Source organism: Carassius carassius, chromosome 42 (genome assembly GCF_963082965.1).
Source record: "Carassius carassius chromosome 42, fCarCar2.1, whole genome shotgun sequence".
Classification (NCBI taxonomy): Eukaryota; Metazoa; Chordata; class Actinopteri; order Cypriniformes; family Cyprinidae; genus Carassius; species Carassius carassius.
In genome coordinates, this window is record NC_081796.1 from 26462647 (window position 1) to 26487493 (window position 24847).

Sequence of the window (24847 nt, forward strand, 5' to 3'; positions counted from 1 at the left end):
CATATACATACTACTTAAGTTACAATGCCAACTGAGAGCAAAATGATGCCCGTGTTTATTATTAACCGGCAAGCAGATTTGTATTGAGTTAAAGTTAAAAGACAGAAACAGTCATTGAAATAGTCATTGTTTGTTTTCTTGGCATGATCATTTGTTCGGTTTGCATAATGAAAAATTGCGATCGCTTTATTTTACAATCGTGTTGTGCATGTACATACTTGGGACTTGGGACTCTGAACCTACCCCTAAACCTAACCCATGTAGTTAGCTTATATTATGCATTACTTATGTAATTACACAGCAAGCACAGCTCAATGCATGTACTGTAAAATAAAGTGCAACTGAAAAATTGGATCATTATGCACCTGTTACTGGATGCCTGAAGTGGTCAACCGTCTGTTAGCCTAAAGAATGAGAGGTGAAAGTTTAAGATACTGCTAGATGTCTTAAATCACAAGGGTCTTGTGAGATGCCAAGCCAGCAGTTATTATCTATTGACTTACAGCAGTATGTCTTAAGTACATTCTGCTGTGGCTTAAGGTTGCAGGATGGTTGGTTCCTCTGTGAACCTTTGAGAAGCTCCTCCCATTATTCAGACTCCACCTCCAGCACTGTGCTTCACCTTCAACACTAATAAGGTTTACCCGCATACACTGATTATACAGCGTTCAGCCTGGCAAGCAACGGCTCTTCATCAAAGATCCACTGTTCAATTTAGAAGTTTTCAGTTGGACTTGTTGAATACAGTAATCGTTTGATTTGCTTTGCAGGTCTCAAGCCTTATGCACTCAACAGAATGGAGGACACTTGATGCAGGTGAGACAGATTAAATAAAGTAATGATATTTAAAACATTTATGTTATTATTATTATTTTTTTTATCTTTAACATTTACTGTAGATGTTTTGAGCATTATGTCTTTAATCACTTTCAGTGTGGAAGATGTTTAGAGGACACACTTTGGTCCATCAGAGATGCACCCTTTTTATTTGGTAGACACTGTGACTGCAACGATCTACCAAAGAAAGTCTTGGGTTTCATTCATGCAAGAAATAGTAAATAATGTGGTAGGTGCTTTTTTCATTCTAGAAGAAAATATAACTAACTTTAAACTGTATTCTGTAAGACTTTATACATATAATGTCAGTTTGGTAAAGCAGCATTTGTCATAAAATACGCAAGCACAGGGTTTCCACGCAGTTTGGAAAAGTATGGAATTTGATTGAAGTAATTTCCAGGTCTGGAGACGTATGGAAAAAAATTTTAATATTTGCATTTCCAGACTTTTTGCCCCCATTTAGTTTTCTACAGTAGAACATTTAATGGATAGTTCACCTCAGTTGCTTGTCCCCATTGACTTGCACAGTGTGTTTTTTCCATACTATGGAATTCAATGGGGACCAGCAACTGAAAGTGAACTATCCCTTTAAGAATTTAGTGGAAATAAATGTATCATACAAGAAGTGTGTTTTCATGGCAACTATTTAATGATTTTTTTAGTGATCATCAAACACATTAATTCATAGTATACTTTTTTATTCATCAAAAATGCAGGTTATAGACATTTTGGGTTTCTTCTTAAATATGACGTACTGCCCTAAACAAAGCCAAAAATCTTATTTTATAGACCCTTGAACTTGGAAAATAGGACAATGCACACAATGTGTCGTTGTTTTTCCATCGCCACAGAACATGCATTAAATTTGACATTTGGGGTTATGTTAGATGTACTACTACCCTATGGAAAGACAAGTTTTCTTTCACTCATTTTCTTCATACAGTAGTAAGATGGCAGTGACACACTAAAGAAATAGGTTATAGCATATATAAAACTAGACATTGTAATGCGTGTAAGCACAAAAAAAGTTTTTAAAAAGCACAAATAAGTTTCTTGTGTGCATGCAAAAGCTTTTTTTTTTTTTTTTTTTTTTTTTTTTAGGGGTTCTATATGTTGTCACTTTGAGAAAATCAATAAATAAACCCCTGAGAAAATAAAAATATTTACAGGTTACTGTACTATATACCAAATACAAAGAAAATACATGTTAAATATGATCTGAAAATTTAGTTTTGGAAATTTGAGTCTGGAAAAGTGTGGAATTTTAAGATGGAAAATGTGTAGAACTTTTATAATCAAAATGAAATGCATGAAATTTTACTTATAAAATCTTATGTTTTACCCCCATAATGAGTTTGAAATTAGCATCAGTGAATTTCTCATATGCAATGGATTGGAAAAGTAGTGCGAATTACATGCACTACAAATATACAGTTTAATGAATTTCAGGAACAACAAAGATCAAAATAGTGTATATAAATTATATTTACATGTATATAATATTATTAAATTGGAGCGATGGCCAATTTTTCAGATTAACTGATTTACTGTATTGTTGGTTGCTAGCATTTCTACATTGCTGCAGTATTTAACATGCTCCAGGAGGTTTAGCATGCGAATTGATCAGTTTGTATTCCCACTAGTAATCACTACAGCACTATCATTTTATTTTTTCATAAAGTTAAACAATGTGTTAGTTCAACCAAAAATGAAAATTGTGTTTTACTCACCCCAGAGGCATCCTAGGTGTATATGACTTTCATCTTCCAGACAAATCCAGTCTGAGTTATATGCATAATGCCACTCAGTGGGTGTTGCATGCATCAGTCCAAAAGAAGTTAAATAAAAAGCACCCATCCTTAAATCAAAAGTGTATTTTACACTTTAATGTTTAAGGATGGACGCTTTTTATTCAACTTCTTTTGGACTGATGCATGCAACACCCACTGAGTGGCATTAAATAGCTTGAAGGATCAAAGATATTTTATATATAACTTATATAACTGAATTTGTCTGAAAGAAGAAAGTCATATACACCTAGGATGCCACGGGGGTGAGTAAAACAAAGTCTAATTTTCATTTTTATGTGAACTAACCCTTTAAATTGGGTTGACCACCAATAATCTCTAGTGCTTATGGTGCATCGAATTGCATATTACCAATTAAAATACATCTGGTCAGTTGGAAAATTTGCAAAGATAAACTCAAATGTATTTAAAATAATTGAGCAAATGAATGACTAATGCAAAACCAATAAATGTAAATATACTGTATACACAAATATGTGTACGTTCCTATTAATAGGAAAGTGTCTACCAAATATAAAATAACTCTTTAAATGATTGTTTTCAAATGACAGACCACAACAAAAAAAGTTTAATTTGCACACTTTATTCTAAAGAACTACAGGTAATGACATCAAGAAGCACCGAGTCAAACCAAACAAGTCTTTTAGAAAGATGCAAGTGAGAGCTTCATTCTTCATCATGCCCTTTCTGTGAGGGGGAGAGAGAAGAGAAAGAAGTTTGGAGTTTTGCAGTAAATCAAATCTTAGACACACTTTGATGCTACACATAAGGAGACCCATAAAAGACAAAAAAATGTTTAGGTCTGAATGGTGAAATGGTGCAAAGGTTAAACATTGTTCATTGCTCCACTGAGTCTTTTTATACTTTAAGATAGTAAGCACACCAAATATTGTGTAAAACTGAGATAACTAACCTTAGATCCTGTGTCCCGACTCTTAGCTTTTAACTTGTTGACCTGAGATTCAGCAATATCAGCTCTCTCTTCTGCTTCATCCAGCTCATGTTGGAGTTTACGGAACTTGGTCAGATTAGAATTAGACTGTTCCTCCTGATTAAAACAAAAGGTTGTTGGCAAAGACAATATATTTATGTACAATTTATATACAGTACAGGGATGACCAAATAAACTCACCGCCTCCTCAGCAGCTCTCTTGTAGGACTTGACCTTCAGCTGGAGCTTATCCACGAGGTCTTGAAGGCGAGCCAGATTCTTACGGTCTTCCTCAGTCTGTTAATAGACGTTTGATTATTTTTGGTTTGGGTGGTTTGAGGATGGAGATATCATGTTGAATAGAGAAAGTGACCTGGTAGGTGAGCTCCTTGATGCGTCTCTCATATTTACGGATTCCTTTCACAGACTCGCTCGCCTTTCTCTGTTCTATCTCCACCTCATTTTCCAGCTCTCTCACCTAGAGAAATCAAAAATGTATAATTTTTTTTAGAAATCTGTTGATCTCTGAACCTAAATTCTCATGAATAATCATCTCCACGAAAGTAAGGCATTTTGAAATAAAATAACATAATTAAGAATTGTTGGTTTGATTAACTAACCCTGGCTTCCAGTTTCTGGACCTGCTTCTTGCCTCCCTTCATTGCGATCTGCTCAGCTTCATCCAGACGGTGCTGTAGGTCCTTGATGGTCTGCTCCATGTTCTTCTTCATGCGCTCCAGATGAGCGCTGGTGTCCTGCTCCTTCTTCAGCTCTTCTGCCATCATGGCAGCATCAGTGATGGCCTTCTTGGCTTTTTCCTCAGCATTCCTGCACTCCTGCACTGCCTCCTCAACCTCAGTCTGAAGCTGAGTATTATCTCCCTCCAGCTTCTTCTTCTGATTCAGCAGACTGGTGTTCTAGACATAGACCATATGGACATTCATATAGTCTCTAGATAATCTTGTGAGGGTTTTACTAGTACTGTTTATCTAGTACAGAGGTGTCATACCTGAGAATGCAGGAGCTGGACTCTCTCACTGATGTCCAGCAGTTCCTGCTCAGCCAGTTTCCTTCCTCGCTCAGTCTGTTCCACCATTGATCTCAGCTCATCCAGTTCTGCCTGCAGCAGATTGTTGCGTCTCTCCACAATCGCGATGTTCTCTTTGAGATCATCATTACCACGAAGGGCATCATCTAGTTGCAGTTGGACATCCTGTAAAAAACAGGTTTTACAAATGAGAATATTGTATCATTTTGTTAAATTTTCAGTTTTTTTAAACGCTAACATTTTGGTTTAAAATATAATCTGGCATACTTTAAGATGTCCATGAAGACCCTTGAGTTGTTTCTGGGCTTCTGATGCCTGTCTGTTAGCCTGGCTGAGCTGAATCTCCATCTCATTGAGGTCTCCCTCCATCTTCTTCTTCAGTCTGAGAGCTTCATTCCTGCTGCGAGTCTCTGATTCCAGTGAGGTCTGAAGGGTATCAATCATTCTCTGCTGGTTCCTCTTGGACTGCTCCATCTCTTCATCTTTCTCAGTCAGTTTACGTTCAATATCAGCTTTGATTTGATTAAACTCCAGCTGAGCTCTAAGGATCTTTCCTTCTTCATGCTCCAGGGAGCCCTGACAAATCCAAGGATTTAACCATTAAAAAAAGTACTGATAAGTTTGATTTGTTTATTATTTTCAAGAAGTTCTAGTGCAGTGGTCACCAACCTGTTTATTGCGATTGACTGGTTGATCTTTATCACTGTTCCAATAGCTCTCGAAAATAACATTAAATAATTAAATTTCTCCAGTCTTTGTTGTGTATTATTTTAATACTTATTTTTCTGTTATTTTCCAGAGCTACTGGGACAGTGATTAAGAAAAATACACCATGCCTTAACAAAGGCCAGAGACACTGAAGATGGACCCAAAGAGAATAAAATACTGTAGCAGGCAGAGCATTCTCACTATTCACAATCTACAAAATGCATGAAGAAAATATAAATATGTAATTGGGGTTGAGTGGTTGAATGAATGTACCACTGAAGAGAACTGTCTTCAGAAAAGTTTTGATTGCAAATGCAATTGCATTTTCTTCTCCTCTTACCTGCATTTAAAGAAGTACTAATTGAAATACTAAATAAAAAGCTTCAAATTGGAAGGTCAGTCTGGGCTTTCTTTTTCTATCAGTCCTTCAGTAGGTAGAGCTTGTCTTTCATACAGGCTGAGGTCAAGGATACTGTGCTTAAAAGGTTGGTGACCACAGTTGTAGTGTATAATTGGAAAAACTAGACCTGCTACATCTAAATATCAAACATTTTACCTCCGCTTCTTCCAGAGCTGCTTGAATTTCAGCTTTTTCCTGCTCCAACTGCTTACGAATTTTCTCTAGTTCATGAATGTTCTTTCCACTCTCCCCAATTTGTTCAGTAAGATCAGCAATCTCTTCTGTTTTTTAGGAAATATAATATAGGTTAATGCATTAAAAAGATATTAATATTTACTTTTCATGATATGTGAATTCTTAATGACTGATAAACAACGGGCACCTTGGAGGTTCTTGTTCTCTCTCTTCATGGTCTCCAAATGATCCAGAGACTCCTCATAAGAGTTCTTCAGTTTGAACAGTTCAGTGCTCAGAGATCTGGCTTCCTTCTGGGAGCTTTCCAGCTCACTCTGAGACTCCTCATATTTCTGCTTCCATTCAGCTAGGACCTGTTTGATAGTTTCAGGGACTTTGTTTAGCTACCATTGGAGCTTGATGAATCGTGAAAGATTATTTATATACAGTAAGTATGTTTTTTTTTTGACCTTGTCAAAGTTTCTTTGCTTCTTGTCTAGAGCAGCGGCAGCAGCATTGGATCTCTCTACATCCACCATTAGATCTTCAATCTCATTCTGCAGCCTGTGCTTGGTCTTCTCCAGAGAGGAGCACTTAGCATTGACTGCTTCCACAGCTTCTTCTGCATCTTGCAGACGCTGAGCCAGTTTCTTCCTTCATGAATAACAGAATCAGTCAGATGTTTGTATGGTTTGCTACATGTAAAAAACCCAAGTATTTCTTGTTTCATACTTAGCATCCTCCAGCTCTTCCGTCCTCTGGATGGCATCAGTTTCATACTTATTTCTCCACTGAGCCACCTCAGAGTTTGCCTTGGACAGACTCCGCTGCAGTTCAGCTTTGGCTTCCTGCTCCTCCTCGTACTGTTCCCTCAGCAAATCAGAATCATGACGAGCAGATTGAACTGCATGGGCCAGGGTATTCTTAGCCTATAAGATATTTAAAATTAATGTTTTCTGTTATGGAGAATGATCCATAGCTGCAGTATAAGGCTTTAGTATCTTTAAGGGGTTTGGGTTTTAAACCCTGTTGCTCCTAAAAGAGCTTATTGGGTGACAAGGCAGATGAATAATTAAGGAGAATGACTGCTACACTGTGCTGTGCTAACCTTGTGGGTATTAGTAGTTACAATACCTTGACTTCCTCCTCTAGTTGTCGTTTGAGGTCCTCAGTTTGCTGAGTGTAGGACTGCTTGCCTCTTGTTAGCTGAGAGATCAAAGAATCCTTCTCTTCCAGCTGTCTAGAAAGCTCCCCTATATAGAAATATAACCATTACATTACAGAAAGTAGTGTGTGAACTTAGGAATGTGTATGTAAAAAAAACAAATACAGTGATATCCTATCAGAGTACATACCATTTTCGGTCTGCAACCTAGCTTTTTGCATGGTAAAGTCATTAATGCTGCGTTGTCCTTCTTCGTTTTTTGTTCTATATTCTGTCATCTGGTCCTCGAGGGTCCTGCACATTTTCTCCAGGTTTGCCTGTATACATATTATATAAATGAATATTAAATAAAGCAGAAAGAGCACATGATTCTAAAGAACAGCTGAAGTGAAGACAAGTAAAAATTCTAATATGGATACAAGTATTCATCACCTTGGCCTTGGCAAGCTGCTCCATGTTGGAGACCACATCATCCAGTTCCAGTCTAAGTTCACTCTTCTCTTTCTCCAGCTTCTGCTTCACTCTCTGAAGGTTGTCAATCTGCTCTCCCAGATCGGCCACACTGTCAGAATGTTTCTTCCTCAGAGTAGCCGCGGTGGCCTCATGTTGCAGAGTGGCCTCTTCAAGGTCTCTTCGCAGCTTCTGTAACTCAGCTTCACGTTTCTTGTTCATCTCAATCTGGGCAGCGGTGGCTCCACCAGCCTCCTCCAACCTCTCACTGATCTCCTCCAGTTCTCTGGACAGATCTGCTCTCTGTTTCTCAACTTTGGCACGAGCGGCTCTCTCAGCCTCCAGCTCTTCCTCCAGCTCTTCAATTCGAGCCTGGTAATGTGAGGAAAACCAAAGTTAAAGCTAGAATTCTTAACAATGAAGCTTTTTTTTAAGATTGATACATTTTAACCTGTAGCTCCTTCAGTTTCTTCTGGAGTTGACCTGCCATTACCAGCTCATCTTCAATCTTGCTGTTGAGCTGGCTGATCTCAAAGTCTTTCCTGTATTGCAGAAAATATTTGATTGGAACTGTTAAGATTGTGAACTGTATTCTTGAATCATTATTTCACCCTCTTTGTAAAACACACTTTTTAATCCTCTCTTCCAGTTGCTGTTTGTCATTTTCCAGGTCCATCACACTCTCTTGGGTCAACTTTAAGTCTCCTTCGAGCTTCCTCTTTGCCCTCTCCAGGTCCATACGAAGTTTCTTTTCCTGTTCCAGGGAACCCTCAAGCTGGAAGGACAATAGTATTTAGCATTTTTGTTTCATCGTTCATTTACTTCAGAAGTATCAACAAACTACTCACATCATCCACTTGTTGCTCCAGCTTAGCTTTGGCTTTGGTCAGTGTGTTGACTTTATCTTCCTCACTCTGGAGGTCATCCAGCGTTTGCTGATGTGCCTCCTGCAGAGCTTTCTTCTCTTTGGTCAGCTTAGCAATGATCTCATCCAAAGCTGCCATCTCTTCTGTCAGGTTTTTAACCTACAGAATTGTGTAATTGTATCAGGAGACTCGCAAACCAATCTTACATCTCAGACATGTTCAGTGTTGAAAACTGACCTTGTTCTCAGTGGCATGTTTCTCTTTCTCCACTTTGGCCAGAGTGAGCTCAAGATCATCAATGTCCTTCTTGAGCTCAGAACATTCATCCTCCAGCTTCCGTTTCTTGGTGGTCAGCTCAGCATTCATTTCTTCTTCATCCTCCAGTCTTTCAGTCAGCTCTTTGACTTTGGCCTCAAGCTGGATTTTGTTCTTGATCAGACCCTCACATCTCTCCTCAGCATCGCAAAGATTATCTTGCTCCTGTTTACAGATAGAGAAACTTATTTATATTCACACTAATGTTTTTCTAATTATACTATTTTATTAATTGATTTATAAAATCATGAACTTACAGCTTGGACTTGGAGTTGCAGGTCATTCTTCTCTTGGAGAAGAGTAACCATCTTTTCTTCAAGCTCCTTTCTGCGAGCTTCAGATTTGGCGTAAGCCTCCTTCAACTTCAGGAATTCTTCCTTCATGTTGGCCATTTCTTTCTCTGCTTCAGCAGATCTCAGAAGAGGCTTGATCTTGAAGTAGAGCTTCATCCAGGGCCAATTCTTGACACCCATGAAGGCACGGATATTCCACTGGATCACAAGCAAGGCATCTCTGCCAAATAAAACAGTTTCTGTTCCATTTTCTCTTTCTATTAGATATTGAAAGATTTCGATGTCCAAAAGTTACCTTCGTTCAACAAGCTTCTGGAACTCAATTCTTGAGAGAAGACCACGTGATCTAGCTTGAAGATTGGTGATTATGAGAGCAAGACGATCGTCTCTCATTTCTTCAAGGGTGCCCAGCAGACCAGCCTTGAAGAACACCTTTAAAGGGATGTTATGTCAGTGACCTATGATCAATACATAGACAAATCAGGCAGTCTGTCAAAGTCATTAGATCACAAACAAACTGATAAATGCTGAAATTGCCCAAGAGCCATGGTACGCTTTTCACATATGTCAGCCTTTTAGTTGCTTGCTTTTCTCATACATTAAACTGAGATAGAAGAACAAGTTACAACTGAAAAACTGCACACACATAATTACACAAATTCTAATTCTAAACATGAATACCTTAGTATGTCCAAACTTGTACTGGTTGTGGTCAATCTCCAAAGAGCCCAATAACTTCTCAGCTCCTTTTCTGCTGTCAATGAACTGACCCTCTGGGATGGCAGCAGGATTCAGGATACGATATCTGTTGTTGAATATTAGTTGGAGAATATTGGATGATAATTATATTTGGTAAAGTACGTTTTTCACCCAAGTGCAAGTCAGATGTCCTGTATTCATAAGTGAATGTACCTCTGCTTGAAATCTCCATACAGGATCCTGTTGGGGAAGCCCTTTCTGCAGATTCTGATGCCCTCCAGCACACCGTTACAGCGCAGCTGGTGCATGACCAGAGGATTCTCCATCGCCCCAGGAGTCTTAGTCTCATTGGGGATGATGCAGCGCACAAAGTGAGGGTGAGTTGACCTCAAGTTGGTCATCAGCTTGTTCAGGTTCTCCTGTGGACAGATATTATCCATCACTCTGCCAACATATATTATAGGTTGTCATGTTTATTAAAATGATTACGAAACTAAATCATACAATATTACAGAAACAATTGTGTGAGTGTGCAAAACACTTTATATGTTACCCTGTGGAGAGCAGACACGGTCTGGAAAGAAGAGCCCTTTTTCTTCTTCTCCTTTACTTTGCCACCTCCTTCCGCCATGACTGTTGCAAGAAATAAACTTAGTTTTTACTTAAAATTTTTTACTTTGAATCAAACCCTTAATTGTCTCAGATTTTCCCCATTTGACATTGAAACACACCTGAATCAGCTCCAGCATAATTAGCAAACAAGTGAGCCAACAGTTTCATGGTGGACTTCTGATACAGGCCAACAACCGTCTCATTTAGAGGATCCTTGTTCTTCACCAGCCAGTTATTGATGTTGTAGTCAACAATGCCAGCGTAGTGAACCAGGGCGAAATGCGCCTCTGGTTTACCCTTGACAATCCTAGGCTTCTGGAAGTTAGCACTTTTGCCCAAGTGGTTGTCATAAAGCTTAGCTTTGAATGTTGCATCACTGGCTTTGGGGAACATGCACTCCTCTTCAAGGATGGACATGATACCCATGGGCTACAGAGAAGACAGGTTTATACCTTAAAATAAACCTTTTGTAACTTAAAGCAAAAATGGATATTAAATAAAACTTAAAGGTGAGATGTTCCGGAAAAAAAGGCTTTGTGCACCCACCTTTTCAATAAGATCAATACAAGCCTGTAAGTCCATGCCAAAGTCAATGAACACCCATTCAATAGCCTCCTTCTTGTATTCCTCTTGCTCCAGAACAAACATGTGATGGTTGAAGAACTGCTGCAACTTCTCATTAGTGAAGTTGATGCACAGCTGCTCAAAGGTGTTGAACTGCAGGTGGAAAATATTGTAGAATCACAGTGGCAAAGTTCTTAAATAACATTAATAAGTAGATGTAATCTTACATCAAAGATCTCAAATCCGGCAATGTCCAGCACACCAATGAAGTACTGGCGAGGCTGTTTGGTGTCCAGGGATTGGTTGATTCTAACAACCATCCAGAGAAACATCTTCTCATACACTGATTTTGACAAGGCACCAGTGGCATAGTACACCTGCCCAATGGACATTGATATGTTACAAAAAATTATGCTTTCATTGTTAGGTTAACAGTACGTTAATAATTAGGTGATGTAAATCACAAAGTAGTCTCCACCTGCTGGACATTCTGTCCCTTGGTGACCCACTCATTTCCTACTTTGACTCTCGGGTGGCACAGAGACTTGATGAGATCAGCAGAGTTCAGACCCATCAGATAAGCTGCTTTATCAGCATCTGTCGTCAATAAAAAAACAACGTTGACTATAATGAATCTATGCATACACTTCCTTTCAGCATTTTGTCCTGATACTGACCCTCAGTCCCATCAGCCTCTGCCTGTTCCTCTCGCTGCTTCTGCTTGAACCTCATGTTGCCGTAGTGCATGATGGCACCAGTCAGCTTGTAGATGCTGTTCTTCTCCTCTTGGGTGAAGCCCAAAACATCAAACGCTTCCTACAGCAAATATACAATGTATCTAATAATTTATTGCATTACATTGCATGTTATATGGACTTCAGTTCTAAAGCTTGAGAAGTCAATATAAACAGATGTATGCATGTTTTGGATAACGCACATCTGTTGCCATCAGCTCATCAGCATCATTAATAGAGGCCACCTGTGTCTCTCCTTGGGAGATGTAGGCATAATCGTAAGGGTTTGCTGTGATCAGCAGCATCTCTGAGAGGAAAAGCATAAATCACTCAGACAAAATGTTGTAATGTGTCATAGGCAGGTCTTGATGTTACAATTTATTTGCCCACCCAGCAGCTCCGGTTTCTTCTGAGACAGGATCTGGTAGAAGATGTGGTAGTCTCTCTCAGCCTTAAGCTGGAAAGTCACACGAGACTTCTCCAGAAGATCTGTCAAGGAGAGCATTTATTTTAAAATCACTAATATAATGGATTAAGTTTAACATTTTAAAATGGAACTAAGCATGAGTTTTCTTACAAGTTTCTATATCCGCAGAAGCAAGTTTTCCATTTGCAGCAAAGTGAATGCGGATAAACTTGCCCTGTTTAAAAAAAATATAAAAACTGATCGGCAGTTCTTCAGTTCGTTCTTCAGTTTTGAACTCCATTTCATTGACTTACAAATCTAGATGAGTTGTCATTTCTGATGGTCTTGGCATTGCCAAAGGCCTCGAGAGCAGGATTACACTGGATGATTTGATCCTCCAGAGTTCCCTAGAAAACACAACATTTGAAATTAGTGTATGATGAATGGAAATTAGACAAAATGCCAGTCCAACAAGTTTTATTTTAAGTTCAGATCTTCTCAGTTTACCTTCTTTTCAGTGGTTTCCTTCTTTGAAGGACTAGCCGCAATGCTGGCAAAGTACTGAATGACTCTCTTGGTGTTCACAGTCTTTCCAGCACCAGATTCTCCACTTTAGGTTTAAAGATAACATGGTAAGAACTGCACAACACTTTTTAACTGTTATAGAAAGTGATTAACAGAAGCAGACTTACGTGATAAGAATAGACTGGTTTTCTCTATCTGAAGGGGGCAATAACATATGAAATAGCATTACAGAACAGAACAGACCACCAGCTGTGCTACACATCAGAGTTTGGTTTGAAGTATTATCCAAACTTAAAGGTGTTTCACAGCTGGTGGTATGTTCTGATGGGATTGTGAAGAATGGACAATTCTAGAAAAAATGCTGAATGCATTTAATAAAAAGCAACTAACCATGTAAGTGTGCATAGTGAGAAGCTCGAAATTTCTAAACACATCAAACCACTTCCAATTTTATTTTAGTGATGTCAAACATCATATATCAAACTATTTTTCCATAATCTGTCACTTGATAGAAACTAGTCAAATTAGGCAAATGCCAACATGGACAAGTTGTGTGACAGTCTCAAAAACCACAAACAAAACTATGCAAAGCAGAAAAATAGTGCATACGAGAAAGTCAGATACAAGTTTCATTTACTGGTATTCATTTATTTTGGTGTCAGGTTGATGAGGTATCTGGGTGCTAAACTAAAACCAGAACCAGTGGTGTCAAGTTGACGCACCCGACAGCATGTACTGGTAGGCGTTGTCAGAGATGGAGAAGATGTGAGGAGGAGCTTCACTCCTCTTCTTTCCTCTGTAGGCAACGACCACTTCCTGGTTGTACACCGGGAGCCACTTGTAGGGGTTGACAGTGACACAGAAGAGCCCAGAGTAGGTCTGTAAGAGATTCACAGCAGCTTCAGATCTGCTCATATGTTATAAAGTAAATGTGTGAGCGTTTTAAGACGCCACTCACGTAGATCATCCAGGCTGCGTAACGCTCTTTGAGGTTATATAGCACAGCTGGCTCATGCAGGAAGGTGAACATCGCCATGTCCTCAATTTTATCAAACTTTGGCGGGTTCTGAGGATGAATATCTGCTTCTTTCACAGTTACAGTCTGGTAAAAGCAAACATTCCAACAGTTATTACTCAAAACGATGAGTTCCTCTAATCTAGTGAAGCAATAATCAAGATCAAGTTCAACTCTTACTTACTTTGCCTTTTTCAGTCTCACAGGTGACTTTATCACCATCCCGACTCAAAATGGTTCCTTTCACATACTCTTCTTCAGCATCAGGAACAAAACATTCCCTTTTCATGTCAAAGGGGCGAGTTTGGGCCTCCAGACGCTCCCTGTCTGACTTCCTGAGGTACGGAGCAGCAGCTCCAAACTCTGCCATCTGGGCATCTCCCATCTTTCACCCTGCTCACAAGAGCATACACAGTGTACACACACACAAACATATATATATAGGAACCTATTTGGATGCTTAAGACACATATAAAAATGTCTATATATATAAGAAACAACAAAATTACCAAATTTAAAAGAAACAAAAACAGTGTATCCCATATTTCACTAAACCCAACAAACATCGAAAGCTTAAAAATTTGAAATTTGGAACTTGCTGCTATGAGGCAAAAACACTTCATACATATTTAAAAGTTATTAAAAAGTGGTTCAAGCTACAATCAATCATTTTACCCTTGTTAATGAAGCTTTATTGCTGTAAAACCAAATTGACAAATTTCATGTTCAAACACATGCATTACGACCATGAAACACTAATATGAGGGGCATTACCTCTGACAGCTGCCAACACAGAAAATGTTTCCACAAACAGTCCCCTACAACCAATACGATCAGAGATAATGTTTCAAAATCCATCACCATGAATTACAAAGTTATTAGAATCTCATTATGATTCAAAATATTGATTAAAGAAAGACTTCAGCTCGTTTGATGACTTTTAAAGAGTTGCATATTACCTGTTCAAAAGTTGTGAGGGAAAGTTTGATGGCTGAAGCTGAGGATCCTCTCAACAGTGTGCCCTTCCTCTCTTTTATAAAGCCACTATCCATCTAAATAAGGGAGTTGACACACTGTTATGCCAAAATGCTATTGTGCTTGGTTCAGCTGAGGTAGGGAGGGATAAGCATAGTTTTTCATACACACCAGTCATTCCACCGCTTCCAACAACATCCCATAATGGATAATTATTACTAGAGGACAATTAAAATGACAAAAGACAAAGCTTTCACCATTAAACCCTCTTTGTATTCACAAAAGCATGATAAGCAGGAATTCAGAAAAAAAACATTATTAGCTTGTTGCATTATACATATATGTATAAATGCACATATAATTTTGGAGTTACAAGTATATACCTTTGTTTTTGTTCTAAACTAGCTTTGGAACTGTCTGGTAAAGTCACTGGCTAATGACCAAACAGGTAAGTAATCCTAATAAAGTAACCATTGAGACTCAACCATGGTGTTTGCTTTTTCATTTTCTCCCAATGCACCAACATCAGTTGATCACCAAAGCACCATTTCTCATATTATAAAGACACAGGCTTCATCTATATCACTTGTTTTGATTGATTACTGTATGCAACTGAAGGATAAATGGGGATGTAAACTCTCATCCAATTTTTGCTGTTCATTAAATAATTGTTTTATGATGGAATCAATTACTAAAGACAACAGAAACAGTTTGAAATGTCATTTAACAACTATCTGTCATACAATAGGTTCAGATTGGTTGAAGGTCACTGAGCGACAGATGAAATCATTCCTTGCCTCACTGGCACAGGATCGTCTCCCCACATTTGTCCTTGAGTACAAAGATAACCCTGTGAAATTCCTGGAAAGTGACGCCCATTGATTGAGAATCACAGGTTAGCGCTTCCATTTATGTAACGCTGTGGAACGTTTCACTGAAAGACAAATATAAACAAAGGAAGAGTGATGGACCACTTTGGTGTATTGCATTGGTGAAGCTAAAGCGGCGGTGATGGCCTTGCTCTGATATCCTGTGCATGCCTCCACCGTCACAAGACAAGCGAGATGTATGAGGTATTGTCTTTCTGTCGGGTCAAATGTTTGGTTGCCTGCCCAGCACTGCTGCATACGTGCCGCCGTCATAGTGTCAATTATCTAAACTAATAAAACACAGCTTTCTTATTCTGATCTAGTTCTGTTGTTGACCTTTTACTCTTGTTATTTTGATGATTATAGAAACTAAACATTTGAAATCTCTAATTAGGGAAGAATTGTTTGTATACTTGCCAACAGACAAGAATGGTTTCAACCAGCGTGACAATGAAGAAGAGCTATAATTAGATGTCATGCCAAGTGAAGACAACCAAGCAGCAAGTGTCAGATGTTAACAAGGTGCAAGTGTTCAACAAGTGAGATTGTTTTCATTGTGCATGCCTTCATAACATCTACAACCAAACCCTCAGAGACTTGAAATCTCTAGGCAAGAATCTAACAAGGTCGAGCAGTCGATTGATCTAGATGATTTACAGTTTGAGAGAGGATGCAAGTGACCAGCTGGTAATTCAATAGAGTTATGGGGCTAAATTAGTCTCTGCTGTCTCTAAGAGACTCTGTTTGATAATGTCTAATGTTATACTGAAATACATTTCAATTTAAGCCTGTCACTAATGATTCTTTTGGTAATCGAGAAAGCTGATAATTATATATATATATAAAAGCACAAGAAAATTGATCTTTTAACATTGAGTATCATGACAGCTATATTTGTATTCAGGGTTCCCAGACATTTCAACCAATGAAAGACTTAACATTGAAAAGATAACATTTTATAAAAAAATTCACTCACTGAGGGCAATTTCTGCTCATAGCAAGAAAATCACTAGCAATTCATATCACTTGCCAAGACTTAAGCTAAGAAGGATTTTTTTATATACATGTGACCCTGGAGCACAAAAGCAGTTTTAAGTCTCTGGGGTATATTTGTAGCAATAGCCAAAAATACATTAAATGGGTCAAAGTTACTGATTTTTCTTTAATGCCAAAAATCATTAAGTGACGATCATGTTCCATGAAGATATCTCCTACTGTAAATATAATTAAACTTAATTTTTGATTAGTAACATGCATTGCTAAGAACTTCATTTGAACAAATTTAAAGGCAATTTTCTCAAAAAAAAGATTTCGCCCTCAGATTCCAGATGTTCCATTAGCTGTATCTCGTCCAAATGTTGCCTTATCCTAACAAACCATACATCAATGGAAATATTATTTATTTAGCTTTCAGATGATGTATAAATCTCAATTACGAAAAAAACTAACCCTTGTGTCCAGGGTCACACATTTTTTTCAAGGTTTGCAAAGACTGTGGTAATCCAGTTTTGGGATCTTTAATAGCAGCTTGTGTAAACATTAGGGGGCGCTATAGTAAAGCTTTGCAGGATAAACAAACTGACCTTTCTGACCATTACAGAATCAGGAGCTGCTGTCCAGAGTGTTTTTATGGTGAATCACTGGCCACGTCTGAAATGAGCTCACCGACAAAAACTAAAAGAGCTAAAAATACGCAAACCAGCAGAATATTGAAGGACCGGAGGTACAGCAGAACATTCAACGACACCAATGTCTGAATGACTTTCAAAGCACATATTCCAATCACTTGACAAACATGTGGTTTTACCAGATTTTATTTGTAATTAGAGTTGATTAAAGATTAATTAATAATTACAGCATTGTTTAGAAAGTGTTGCGCAATCATCAGACTTATTACTACTATCCTTTATTATTAAAGTAGTAGTAATAATTAAATTATTACTAACAATTCAGAACTATTAAGTGCATTTTAAAGAATCTAACACAAAGACGCGTTTACAAGAGAAAGCTACAAATGTTCCTTATTTCATAATCAGACTGAAAATGCAATAGGCAAAGACAAAACAGAAAGACATCAGACACAAATAAATCCTGACCGTGTCAATATTCAAATGAACCTGTGCGTTTCTTCCCTCTATTATCATACTCTTCATGTTTAAGGTAAGCAACAGAAATAAGGGACGTTACGATCAGTGTGATTTCAATCATCCTCATTAGAGGAATATTACAGGTTTATTACAACTTTCCTCCTCTCTTAGTTTGTACAAAACAGGATAAGTGAACGGTAAAAGAATGGATGTTGCACAAGAGGGGTTAAAAGCAGAAATCTGGAGGATATATGTTTTTATATATTATGTTTTTTAATCGGTTCTTTAAAAAATAACACCTGGCCGTGCAATAGAGACATAAAATGGAGTAATTGACAAGACATCCCAGCTTCTGTACGTACAGTATAACTCAAGTTGCATTCCTATAATATTCCTTTAACAAAGAGTGACGTGTAACATACAGTAATAAGTGTTTCTGGTATCATGCCTCAGTCTAATCAGAGTGCACATAAACGATCTTTGAAGCACTGATCAGTTCTTCAGCGATCCTCTGGGCGCGCCATTCTTAGCAGCAACGTGTAAAAGAACCAAGAGAACAATTCCATCTGGAGTGAGAACTTAAGCCTGTTTTCACAGGGATAAATAGATTTCAAAACTACCATTTGAGCCCTTGTCTCATATTGGTCTAATATATTACTTATAAGTCACCGAATGCTACATGGGTCAGAATTCAATGTTTAGTCAAGAGTATGCCCTTGTCTCATGGTTTATGCCACTGAGCGCTGACAAGCGTTTGAGTACTCTGTGGACGCGGTCCCTTCAACTCTTACATGATGGGTCCATGTGCCATGACTCCACCGACACCTGTTAGGAATGACTACAAATACAGGAGTATTAGGACGGGACTCCGAGGTCAGTCCCTCAGTATTTGCAGTTGAAGAGTGAAGGCTAGGTCTCTGGGTTGGGCGTAGCCAGAAGAGGAACGTTATCTCTACGTCTTCGCACCAGTGGAGGCCGGCGGTACTGTTCTCCATCCGCCAGCGTCTGTGGAAGGGGTTTGCGTTTGCTCTCCGGGAGAAGCAGGATGGAGAGGACCGCCAGCAGGGCCAGAGACGAGTAGACCACATGGTGCAGGAAGTAGCCGTAGTGATTACGCAGATCCATGAGAGGAGAACTGAGGCGACCCACGCATCCCAAAGCCATGACCGCTCCCACACCACTTCCTCTGTGGACACAACAATGGGACATTAAAATCGCCACTTTCGTGGTATGTTTCTAAAAGCCATGGTTTACAGTGAACTTGTAACAATTCGGGAGCATTGTTAGTTGTTGGGTTTATTGCTTTTATAAAGTGGGAATTCCATATGCAAAGTATGGTTTCACAAAATAAACAAAGTTTCGCAAATTAAGTGTAATGATATTAATACAAACAGTATTCTTCCACCGAACAATGTAGCTCCTCAGAAACAGTTGTGGTTGCAACAAAGTGGTTGCCGAGCAACACACAGAAGTAAACAAGGGTGTATGTTACTTTGTAATTTAGATACAGATTTGAACATGGCTCCAATCAGAATAAAGGACTAGAACGATCTGTTTTATAATATGAAATCTACTGTCTAAATGGAAGCATTTCTGGACTATTGGTTGAAGAAAAGTAGAAGCATAATGGAACTTTTGAAGTTGTCTTCACTTGATATCGGAATTATCGTAAATACAATTTTCGTAGTTGGAAATTGAAGGCCTCAATTATACCCAAGCCATAATTTGGCAGCGAAGAGAACTATATCTGTACTGACTCTTAAGTTGCATTCATTTTCTTTATTTCTTTATTTTCCCCTTAGAGTATATATTTGTTTATAAGTAACCAATGCATTTTTTTAACAATGCATTTATTTGACCGAAACTCCCATTTTCATATGGTTGTCAATAGATGGGATGCTACATTTCATTCAAAATCTGTTGAATATTCACTAAACAACTTCAGTATGTTTTGGCTCTAGAAAGAATGAATGTACATGGTTTCCTCCAAGAGTTCTATTTCTTTCGGAAAACAAAGCACTTAAATGTTACAAACTCCAAATAGGAAATCTTCAATCATAGCTTGTGAAGGCAGCACGGGTGGCAACTCCCAACATTAGAATTAGATATCATAACACTGGCGACATTATTACATGCATTATATTTCTTTTTTATCAAGTGCATTTAGGATTTACATTTTATTACTTCATACATTCCCTTGGAATCAAACCCATGACCTTGCCATTTGTTAATTTCATGCTCTATCGGCTATAATATGTGAAAACTATTAATAAGTGAAAGACAAGAACAACTGGTGCAAACTTTTCGCTCTGTTTCCTCCCAGGAGAAACACTCTTGACAGGAAGCCAGAACCACACAGAAGAGATGCATGAATTACATCCCCAACCGGCTCTCTGGAGTCCAATAGGGACTCTTCACTGTCTCATTGTCCATACATCACATGCATTCTGCTGCTTCAAGAGCTAAAATAAGCGTGATGTTACGAGGGTGTGCTAGTAACCAGCCCCGCGGGAGCGTGTGTTTACCTGATGATGGTGGGCATGACTTCAGCGGTGAAGAGAATAGAGAGGGAGGCGGCTGCTTGGGACGAGAACAGGCCCATTATAGAGAACACAGTCATGGCTGACTCACTCAGATCTGCAGGGACACATTCATCTCAACGTTAGACTTTATAAAGCAAAATACCTCAAAGAATTATCTGGAGAATGCTTGAAACTTTGTATGGCTTGTACTTCGTTCAAATTGAAACTCGCTTCGGATAAAAGCAGATTTCTAAATGAATACATTTTAATTTCCAAATAATTCTGAGTGCAAATCTATTTTTAGACTTTTTTTTGCATTGTGAAATTATTTTTACCAAATGCATTTCTATAATTTTTTAGAAAAGAATTGTAAGTATTAAAAAACACTAACAGTCCATGAGTCCGAGCAGGATTAGGGACGCCAGTCCGGTCAAGGTCATGGCTAGAAGAAGAATTCCACGACGACCAAACCTGTCCACTGTTGCCCAGAGCAACAGCCAGGCCCCGCCCCCTGCACATACAGACAGCAGGTACGTCCAATAGAAACTGGGGGTGAATCCTCTGACATCACCTCTGAAGGAGCTGTAGCAGTGACTGATGCCATGAGAGATGAACCTGAACACAAGAACACACAACCAGTCCACCTAATAATCATACAATAAATGCACGTGTGAATAAATAAATAAATGCATGCATGCATTAAAAAAAATCTATTAAAAGTAAAGAAAGAAAATAATAAATATATATATATTTCAGCTTTGGTAATCCATATTGCTCAATTGTCAAGAATGTCAACCGAAGAATAAATAAATAAACTTTATTTCTGACTATTTTGATGTTACTTTGCAAGTGCAGTCTGACTCCAGCATCCAAAACGTGACCACTTCAGCACATCAGGAAAGACGTTTACCAGAAGGAATGACTTACGAAGTGAATCCCAGCACACACAGGTTTTTCCAGATGTTTCTGCTGTGCAGCAGCTCTGGGAAGGACAGACGAGGACGTCCAGGAGACGAGGACAAGTCTGTGTCCAGCTCTGCATCATCAGACACAACAACGCACAGTTTGTTTCTTGAGAACTCAACTAACATTAGACGGAAACATGAATGAATGAGGGAAAACTGACCCGTGAAGCTGTCTTCGTCTCTCTGCCGTTCGGTGAAGGAGTTCATGTCTCCCGTTCTCTCGGAGAGCAGAAGCCAGCGCGGCGATTCAGGAAACACTCCCGGGATCCTGAAGACAACAAACAGCATCTAAAAGAGCAGCTTCATACAGTAATGAGATAATCTGCTCAATTGGGAGAAGCAGGACAGTCTGTTTGTCATAGAAACAAAGGTGATCCGTCATTACTAACGAACGCTAATGTGCGCTGGCTGCACTCAGAGCTCTCAAGCTTCACAGGGAATTTCAGATCAATATTCCTGAAAGAGCAGTCGCTCTGCATTTAGGCAGATGAAGTGTTGAAAATCTTCCTGTTCCCAGATGCCACAGTGTTGATGCTGAGCCAGTTTAATAACAGAAGAGATATTATCCACTGAAGGCCTGACCTGCAGGAAACCCTGTTTATGTTATGCAACAAATGAATCACCTTACATGTGTGTGTTTTTTTTTTTTTGGAGGCAGCTCACAGAAATGTTTTCAGAGATCAACACTTCTGTTACCAGGTCAGTGTTTTCTTATGGTCTTACATTGTGACTAAGATCATGCTTTTATTAATCCCTTTGGATTTTGGTGATGATCTGAATATTGTTTTGTGATTTTCCTGTAGCTCAAAGCAGTAGCAATGCCAAAGTCATGGGTTCGTTTCCCAGGAAATGCATACGTTTATTAAAAACAGTGTAAACCTTGAATGCAATTGAAGTCACTTTGGATAAAAACATCGGCCAAATGCATATAAATACATACATTTTCATGCTTCTCTGCAATAATTTTGGTACCATAGCACAAACACAGTTTTTCACTTTTTAAAAATTATATATATATATATATATACTGTATATGTGTGTATGTTGTATTTTATATATTTTATACTGATATATAATTATTTTAGTATTATTGAGAAACATTATGATTACTATTTTGTATTATACTTTTTTTTTAGCTAAAATGTATTTAATTTCAAGTAACAAGTTTAGTTTTAATTTTGCAATAATTTTATTTGCATATATAATTTATTTCGCAATAATAATTTAAAGTAAAACCCACATTGAAACACTAGCATGTAGCCTTAGTTCTTTACAGTTAGAAAAAAAGTGCATTTTTTAAAATTTGTATTTTTTACTGTTAATGCATTCCTAACAGTTATAGTAACAGTAAACCAAACACCACATGATCAGTAGGTGGCATTCATCAGGGACTGACCCGTAGCACAGGAACAATGACAGAGGAGCAGCTCCGGTTCCTAAAAGGCCCCTCCAGGAGCCACAGCCGAGGGCCACAGCCAACAACAGGAGCTCGCCCGCAAACACGGTCAGACCGGACATCATCGTGGCCAGCAGCCGCAGCGAGGGGTCACACAGCTCCACACCTACAGCCAAACACAGAGAAACAGTTGTGACGTCATACTTAAAACACCAGCCGATCGAGACTTGTTTGCAGTGTAGCATCACTGTTTGACTTACGTGTGACGTATAGCGTGAGGTAGACGCCAGCGCTCGCCGCGGCCAGACAGAAGCGCATGGTGATGAAGACGGGCGGCGAGGGCGACACACACGCCAGCACCCCGAAAACCACCGCCAGCATCAGAGACACCAGCAGAGACTTGTGTCTGCCCAGCCTGAAACACAACCAACAAATCAACCTCTGACATCAAATACACAACAAGACCACAGACAGTTCCTCACCGGTCAGCCATGTATCCCAAACCCAGACAGCCGGTCAGCGTCCCCAGAATGAAGCACACCTCCTCGACTGGAACCAGCCAGTACCGCGAACACACCAGATCCCACTGACGACAACAGGAAGTCAGGACAGAGCAGACAGGAAGTCAGTTGTATCAGGCGAACTCAACAAGCGATTTTAAAATACTTCACGTCGTCGTCTTCCGTGCTAAAGCAGCAAACGCTGAAAATGTTTGGTCATGCTGAACATTCATGAACAGTTCTTTGCATCAGAGCTTTAATATCCAGTGTTGGTACTGTTAACTAAACTGTTAAAATTGTTTTGGAATTTAATTTATGCATTTAGCAGACGCTTTTATCCAAAGCGACTTATAGTGCATTCAGGTTAACAATTTTTCCTAACATGTGTTCCCTGGGATACGAACCCACAACCTTGCGCTTGATAACACAATGATCTACCACTTGAGCTACAGAAACACAAAAAAAATTAATCTGAAATAAAAAAATTTATTAAAAAAACCTAACCTTAAACCAAAGCTAGAAATGTTCATTTGGCACAAAAAATATACATATAATAAAATAAATGTTCATGAAATGAAATAATTTGAAGTACTAAATATATAAATGAATATATACAATATATAATATATATATATAAAAAAATGACAAATGCACATTACAAAATTATCTAAAATGTAAAGTGTACTATTCACAAATTTTACAATTTTATATTAGATTGAAATCTTAAATGAAAATTTGAAATGTTGCCTTGGCAACTAAGTGAAAGATCAAGTATTAAAATATCTAAAAATAAAACTGAAATAAAAAAATTAATTAAAGCTACTTAGAATTAATTTTAAAAAAATTACAAGCACAGTACAAATTTACTTAGACTTAAATTACAAACTGAAAATGTAAATTGAAAAGTTAATTCAAATCTTTTGTATTGAAATAAATGTAAGTTTAAAGAACTAAAATTACTAAAAACTGAAATAAAAAATTAATTAAACCTATATAGAATTTTTCTGAAAATAACACACACATTACAAAATTACTAAAACTTGAATTTAAATGTAAAAGTTAATTCAAATCTTCTGTATTGAAATCAAATAAAAATGAAATTAACTTAAATTACTAAAATTTAAAATAAATTAGTTGTATATGAAATCTAAAACTATTTAGAAATATATAAACAACAAAAAATGCATATTACAATAATAACTAAAACTTAAATTAAAAACAAAATCTACGATTCAAAATTTTTATCGTATTACACTGAAATCTTAAATGAAAATTATGTTGCCTAAAAAAGTACAAAAATTTCTAAAACAAATAAAAAATAAATTAAAGCTATTTAGAATTAATTAAAAACAAAATACAAGCACATGTACTTAGACTTAAATTAAAAACTGAAAATGTAAATGTTAATTCAAATCTTTTATATTGAAATGAATTCAAGATGAAGAACTTAAATAAAAATAAAAATAAAGTTTTATATAAAATGTAAACAAAAAAGACAAACGTAAATAATAAGGGTTACTTAAACTTTATTCTAAAGCCAAAAATATAATGTAATTCAAAATATTTAAATAATAACTATAAAAGTATATAAATAAGACTAAAATAAAACTGATAATATCACAAATGGATTCTAACCGTCAGCAGCAGCAGAACGAGTCACATGTCATGTGATCAAATAGCTGCATTACGACACAAAAGAGTTTGTCAGCTGAAATGTGAACAAACCAGTTCTACTCTACACATGACGAGTCTTCAGGGAAAACCACAAACAGCATCAACTATCTTTAGAGTCATCCTCGTTTCGCATCTTTCATTGAATACAAACTTCACTGGGAGGAATTACACACTCACAAATTAATTACTGTTCTTACAATTCATAAATTACAAATTTTAAAATCTAAGGAACATAAAAAATAAAGAGAAGGAAAACAACAAAAAATGTCTAAAATGAATGGACACCATTAAAATTAAAATAAAATGTTG

At 37.8% G+C, this 24847-nt stretch overlaps 2 protein-coding genes and 1 long non-coding RNA gene across 3 annotated transcripts in view; 1 reads left to right on the plus strand and 2 right to left on the minus strand.

Annotated features, from left to right (window-relative positions):
• Positions 1–668: 668 nt before the first annotated feature.
• On the plus strand, positions 669–3356 carry LOC132124452 (uncharacterized). The gene is made up of 3 exons (XR_009426763.1): positions 669–816; positions 934–1066; positions 3239–3356. It is a non-coding gene; the product is annotated as an uncharacterized LOC132124452 (long non-coding RNA).
• LOC132124448 (myosin-7-like) lies at positions 3213–14752 on the minus strand. The gene is made up of 38 exons (XM_059535449.1): positions 14325–14752; positions 13735–13943; positions 13494–13637; positions 13258–13414; positions 12703–12730; positions 12518–12620; positions 12325–12417; positions 12182–12245; positions 11995–12093; positions 11808–11911; positions 11548–11686; positions 11349–11467; positions 11098–11247; positions 10853–11023; positions 10426–10735; positions 10248–10327; positions 9908–10113; positions 9677–9800; positions 9291–9427; positions 8960–9215; positions 8625–8867; positions 8370–8546; positions 8151–8296; positions 7973–8063; positions 7504–7893; positions 7262–7388; positions 7041–7159; positions 6639–6835; positions 6377–6560; positions 6115–6280; positions 5889–6013; positions 4892–5200; positions 4586–4789; positions 4197–4493; positions 3950–4054; positions 3778–3873; positions 3559–3693; positions 3213–3332 (listed from the first exon to the last, which is right to left on the minus strand). Exons 2-38 carry the CDS (start codon positions 13933–13935, stop codon positions 3312–3314), a joined length of 5817 nt encoding a protein of 1938 aa, XP_059391432.1. The 5' UTR covers positions 13936–13943; positions 14325–14752; the 3' UTR covers positions 3213–3311.
• A 2440-nt stretch (positions 14753–17192) lies between these two features.
• Positions 17193–24847, minus strand: part of slc22a17 (solute carrier family 22 member 17) — a 12908-nt gene continuing 5253 nt past the window's right edge. The window contains exons 3-10 of the mRNA XM_059535452.1: positions 22847–22950; positions 22625–22779; positions 22365–22530; positions 21130–21236; positions 20931–21039; positions 20395–20618; positions 20007–20118; positions 17193–18667 (exon numbers count right to left, since the gene is read on the minus strand). Of these exons, the coding sequence (XP_059391435.1) occupies positions 18391–18667; positions 20007–20118; positions 20395–20618; positions 20931–21039; positions 21130–21236; positions 22365–22530; positions 22625–22779; positions 22847–22950 (1254 nt within the window). The 3' untranslated portion in view covers positions 17193–18390. The remainder of the gene's footprint in view (positions 18668–20006; positions 20119–20394; positions 20619–20930; positions 21040–21129; positions 21237–22364; positions 22531–22624; positions 22780–22846; positions 22951–24847) is intronic.